At 38.7% G+C, this 6,000-nt stretch overlaps 1 protein-coding gene across 1 annotated transcript in view; it reads right to left on the bottom strand.

Annotated features, from left to right (window-relative positions):
* MYRIP (myosin VIIA and Rab interacting protein) overlaps positions 1–6,000 on the bottom strand; it is a 181,324-nt gene that overhangs the window by 109,303 nt on the left and 66,021 nt on the right. Inside the window, 1 exon segment of the mRNA XM_007447341.1 lies at positions 4,326–4,547. Within this exon segment, the coding sequence (XP_007447403.1) occupies positions 4,326–4,547 (222 nt within the window).

Here is a 6,000-nt window from a genome sequence, read left to right as displayed (position 1 = left end):
CCTACCTCATGAAAGCCCAACTCAGGCGTCCCTTCCTCTGGGACACCTGTCCTGCTGTTGCTCTAACCACGGGGCCCCCACGGGGACTTCGGAGTCTCCAGCAGAGCACTCCACTCACAGCTGCTCACGCACAGTCTCATCTGCAGTTACCGTGGAAGCTGCCGTGAGCAGTACTGAAATCTGTTTGACTCTTTAACCTTGGCCATTAACGTAGGCCTGGGCCCTTGCTAAAGGAGAGAACCAGTGCCTTTGCTTATCAGAGAAATTTCAAAAAGATCAAAATTTCTGGCTAGGCTTTAGCACTTTCACTGCCGTGGCTGGAGTTCGGTTCCTGGTTGGGGCACTGAGATCCTGCAAACTGCTAGGTGCGGCCAAAAAAAAAGAGAAGAATTAAAAAAAAAAAAAAAAAAAAGAATAAAAAAATTTTTAAAAGAATAAAAAAAAAAGATCAAAATTTCAGGCTGGCCCCTTCCCCATAGTAACTGTCCTGAAATGTATGCAAGGAGGCTTTAGGAAGAAAGGAGAAAAGGAACATTAGAAACATAAGGCACACCAAGAACTCGTACCAAAAAATTATACGATAAACATCGCAAGTGAACATGTGAACAAACAGTTCTCCAGAAAATCAGTGATGGGCAGTGAAGAGTTGATTGCTTTAGCACAGGCCTCCTGTGTAGGCTGAACTCAGTAAGCATTTATGGAGGAAATAAGTGAAAAATATTTAATTTACCATGATGTGTGTCAGTGTGTATTTCCAGGAACAAGGACACTCTCTTATAGAGCTATGTAAAGTGATCAATTTCAGGAAATTTAAAATTAATACAATACTGTTTTACCATTATCCATATTCAAATGGTGTCAATTGTCCCAATGTCCTTCATAGCTATTTCCCCTCACCTCAAGAGCTGATTAAGGATTAGGCATGTCACTTGGGTATCGTTTCTTGTTAGTCTTCTTTAATCTAAACATTTCCTTAGTCTCTTTTTCTTTCATGACATCAGTATTTTGAAGACTTCAAGCCAGTTGGTTTGAATAATATTGCTCGGTGTGTCTTTGATGTTTCCCAGGATGAGATTTATTCTAAAATTTGGAAGGGTAGACTGTCTCTCACAGTACACAAATGAAACTTCCCACCAACATTTCTCAATTTTTTTCCCTTAAATTCGTCAACCTAGTCAAGAGATTTGTCAACTGTACAGCTTTTTCACTGAACAGCCGTGGGTAAGATGGGAGTTTTCCAAGCACACAGTAACTTTCTTTGACTTGTTGCATCATGGTGTGTAAAGAAATCTCAAGAGCTCATTAACCAAAATGAACTACATGAAATTGGCACACAGTGCTGCCAACACAAATAATTCCATTGCCATTCAGGCTCCTTTGCCACATAAATATTCCACAAAGTGTACACCTAGGAAGAATGCCCTCTGTTCAAAAAAGTGAAAACGCTTCAAAGAAACCATCGCATACATACTTTTTAGTATAAGAATTTACCCATGCTAATACAATATACACATTATTTTAAATGTCTCATCATATTCTGTCAAGTTGAATGTATCCTAACTTACTTCCTCTGTTCTCTTGTTGGACATTTAGATTATTTCTGGGTTTTACATTACAAATAATCCAGTATATCTCATTTTTGTATTGAGAATTATTTTTGTATTAAAAATATTCCATCGTCTCTTTAGGTGTAGGTTTTCAAAAATGAAATTACTGGGTAAAAGGACTTGAACATTCTAATGGCTCTTGATACACGTTGGTAAAAGGTTATGCCCATTTCAACTTTGCCAGCAATGGATGAGAGTGCCTTTTTCAATCTACCCTTGCCAACACTGAAGGGAATGCTGGAAAAAAACATTAATTCCATGAGAAAAAAAGCTACTTGAAGCATAAATCTCTATTCCCTTGCTCTCTATTGAGGTTCAACATTTCCCCATATACTTGTTAACCTGTGGATGTCCTCATCCCATAGTGATAATTTTTTAATATCATATCTTCTTTAGGGATATTGCAAACCCATTACGATATCTCTAAAACATACTGTGGAGTTTATACTAAAAGGGCAGCATCCTAATTTATGAATCATGTGGACTGTGTGGAACACCAAGCAATAAGTGATCAGGTAAAAGTAAAGGATATTCGACTCCAGGTGAAAAGAAATGAAGGCTTAAGTTGTCTCAGAAAAACCAAAGCCAATGCCACAGGCATAATCAGGAGATATGTTTGGATTTCAGTCCCAGGGATAATTTTTCTCTCTCATTCCCCGAAAACAATCTCCCAAACTGGTCTGTGTTAAAGGTAATAGCACAAAACAACAAAATCAGAGAGAACAATTTTTATAATGAAGCAAAGAACTAAGAAGCCAATTTGTTTCCAAGGAAAGTAGGAACGCCATTCCTGGATCAGTTTGACACCAAATGATGACTGACGTGTGCATCTAGGCTCACTGAGAGAGTTCAGTTTCCTCAGAAGATCTTAAACAACCAGTATGAGTCCTTGTTTATAATGTTTGACTGAATCTATGCAATAAATGGTCAAGAAGATAAATTTTTATATAATAAAAAGATGACAAAGGGAATGATTCTGTAGTATCCCATTAGCTATATAACTTCTAAAATAAGTAATCCATCATTCATTCTATAATAAATTCACTGATGTTTGTTAATCTCCCAAAGCTAAAAAATTTAAACTAACACTGACAACAGAAATATGTTTTAATGCAAAACATATGGAGAAAACAAACTGACGAAGCACAAACCATCTGATCATAATTAGAGCAGTGACCATTACAAGGGAATTTTCATTTAAAATTCTTAAGATGCTTTTACTATAATAAATAACCAACCAGAACCCTAGGACAGGTAGACTCTTTTTCACTGTGATGAGAAAGAGGAAAGCTGAAGCTTTGGACTACCACCATTTTTACAGTGACTTGACATTACCTGTGTCCTCCCCAGGGAAGCCTACATTCTAATCTGAGTCCCTCCTGTAGAACCACACCACAGACAGGCCCAGGTGCTTGATATAGTCATTTACTTCTGACACGATTGGTTAATATTATCACATGGATGTCTGCCCTGTATTCCTAGTGCCTTAATTTCCTGTGAGCAAGAATTTTTATTATTATAATTATTCATGGCTCCATAGTATCTCAAAAACCATATGCATATGGTAGCTACTGGATAAACAGCTAGAAATTAAACCAATGCACCGAAAATGGGATTAATTTACATAGGAAAGGAAAAGTATGTCATAGGCAGTGGGGAGTGAAACATGAGTCTAAAAAGCGGTCATCTCTGCAACTTCACAGAGCTGCTATCCACTAGTTTTTTGGGATTTCACACAATACACACACAGGTATTCTTCATGTAATTTGACATACACAGTGTTTTAAAATCCAATTGCTCGCATATGAATACGCTGAAAGAATATCCCAGAGAGTAATATCCTAAAGTAAATCACTTCTAAACCAAGGTGAATTTCAGACTGCACAAGGAGCAGAGAAGCTGATGGTCAAAGTGGAAGGCAGCACAAAGTGACCCCAAACACCATCCCCCAGCAAGACACCAGCTTTTGCCAGGTATTTAGTCTAAACAATCTATTGGAAACTAATTTTTTTGTTGGTTTCAAGAAACTGGGCAGGTTTTAAAAGCTGTTATTTATCTGAAATTTTCCATATTTGATTTGAGTCAAAATATTCCTTAATATTCCTAAATATTCCAAAATATTCCTTTCCCATGATGAATTTGGCAGTGTGTCTTGTACAATGCTGAGAGGTTACACAGCTTGTTACTACATAAATAAACTCTTCTGAGGCATCCTTCAAAATGTAAAAGACTGTCAGCCCACAGGCCATACATCTGAGGCGCTTTGACCTAGACATACTTCTCTATCAAATGGAGACTTAGAGAAATTTCAAGAAGCAAAACCTGCCCCATGAATCATGGACTTCTTTCCTGGACAAGTTCTTATGATGGACTTGAATAATATGGAAAAACAGGAAATGAGTTCAACTTTTGCATCTTCTTTGATTTCAGACAATAATAATCCCAAGACTCCTGGCGATGTCCCCACAAGCCATCATACAAGATTGAACCAGTGAAATTCCCAGCTTCTCCTCAGCATCCTCTTTCTGCTAACTTTAATTAAACAAGTTTGGGTGTGTTCTATCTGCATCAGACACACTGAATGTAGAAGACTGCTTAGTAAACCTCCCCTTTCTTAAAAATTAATGCCGATCAATCAGTCACTGTCGGCCCCACCTGGTTGAAGGAAGATGGTGCCTCCAGTTAGCTGAGACCCTAAGGGTGCACTTGGCCACTCACCTCGCCTGCTGGCAGACGCAGCAGATCCACACCTTCTCGTGCTTCTGGTAGGAGCAGCAGCTCTTGCAGACGTTGAACTTACAGTCCCCACACCGGCGCTTGGTGTTGACAAGGAAGGTGAAGGGTGAGCAGCAGCGCATACAGCAGTGCTCCACGAACTTCTGGTGCTTGGAGAGGATGCTGCACTTGCTGCCTTCCTCATCCAGCTTCTGCTTCATCTCGCTGGGGAGCCAGGTTGGGGAAAGGGTGAGGAGAAGAGAAACAGCACATCAGGTCAGGGGGCTCCCTCCCTAACGCACGCCACCCTGGCCCTCCCATATGGCAAGCTGCCATGTAGGATCTTCCTGTAAAATACAGAAATATCAATGGCTTGACATAATATCCAGAGAGGAACCCTAATGGTGGATTAATTTTGTGTTCTTCTGTATGTCATATTTTCTATAAGAAAGCACAAAACCTTATTACTTATATTTCAGACACTAGATTTAAATACAAATTATTATAAAACTAAGCACATTAAAAAGAAATCCTTTAGCTTAATTAATGTCTTTTTAAAGGAGCAGGAGATCACTTATGTTAAAATATTAATCCTTACAACAGCCCTGCTGGGAATATGATAAATGCAATCCTGGCCCTTAGTATCCCTGGAAACTGAAGCACCAGGGATTTTAAAAGCTTTCAAATCAATGTAGTCAATAAAGATTCTCTGGGTGATGGGCTAATCCTAAACACTGGTGACTCAGAGTTGGATAAAAGTTAACCCCCTTCTTCCAAAGAGCTCGTGGATGTTCTGGGCACACAACTGGTCATAGTAATGTAAAACACAACACTGCATGCGCTTTTCTCTACGCTCTGAGGAGGAAAGGAGAAACCCTAAGAGGCAAGGATCTACCCCAAACACACTGAGTTACCCAGGATGCAACTGACCGGAAGTAACCAAGTTATTCTACCTTGGCAAATTTGAGTTGTTTTTCCCTGTTCAAAGATGCACACCCACAAAGAATAACAGAAAATAATTTTTGTTTTCTGTATCCATTTTGTGATTGTGCAGTTCACCCCAGATGAATTATGATGTACGTGGCAAATCTTTTCTTTCATCTTGAACTTGTCTTTTCAATTTTGCTTATGGTGTCTTTCATCATTTAGAAGCATTTAATTTTTCTGTAGTTAAATCGGTCAGTCTTTTCTTCTATGGCTTCTGAGTGTTACATCTTGCTTATTACTTCTCCCGCCCTCTACCAACCACAAATCTACTTTCTATTTCTTTGAATTTGCCTATTCTGGACATTTAATATAAATGGAATCATACCATATGTGTTTAAGGTTCATCCATGTGACAGCATGTATCAGAATTTCATTCCTTTTTATGGCCAAGTAATAGTCCATTTACAGATGTACCGTATTTTATTTATCCATTCATCGACTGATAGACATCTGGGTTCTTTCTACTTTTTTGGCTATTTTGAATAATGCTGCTATCGACATTCATGTATAAGTCTTTGTGTGGACATATCTTTTCAATCCCAGGAGTGGAATTACTGGGACATATGGTAATGCTAAATGTTTAAACTTTTAAGAAACTACCAGAGTGTTTTCCAAATCGCTGCTCCATCTTACATCCCACCAGCAACATATGAGGGTTCTGATTTTTCTGCATACTCACCAGCACTTGTTA

Source organism: Lipotes vexillifer, unplaced genomic scaffold, assembly GCF_000442215.2.
Source record: "Lipotes vexillifer unplaced genomic scaffold, Lipotes_vexillifer_v1.1 scaffold1134, whole genome shotgun sequence".
Classification (NCBI taxonomy): Eukaryota; Metazoa; Chordata; class Mammalia; order Artiodactyla; family Lipotidae; genus Lipotes; species Lipotes vexillifer.
The sequence above is the reverse complement of the archived record's forward strand: the minus strand, read 5'-3'. Positions and strand labels throughout refer to the sequence as shown.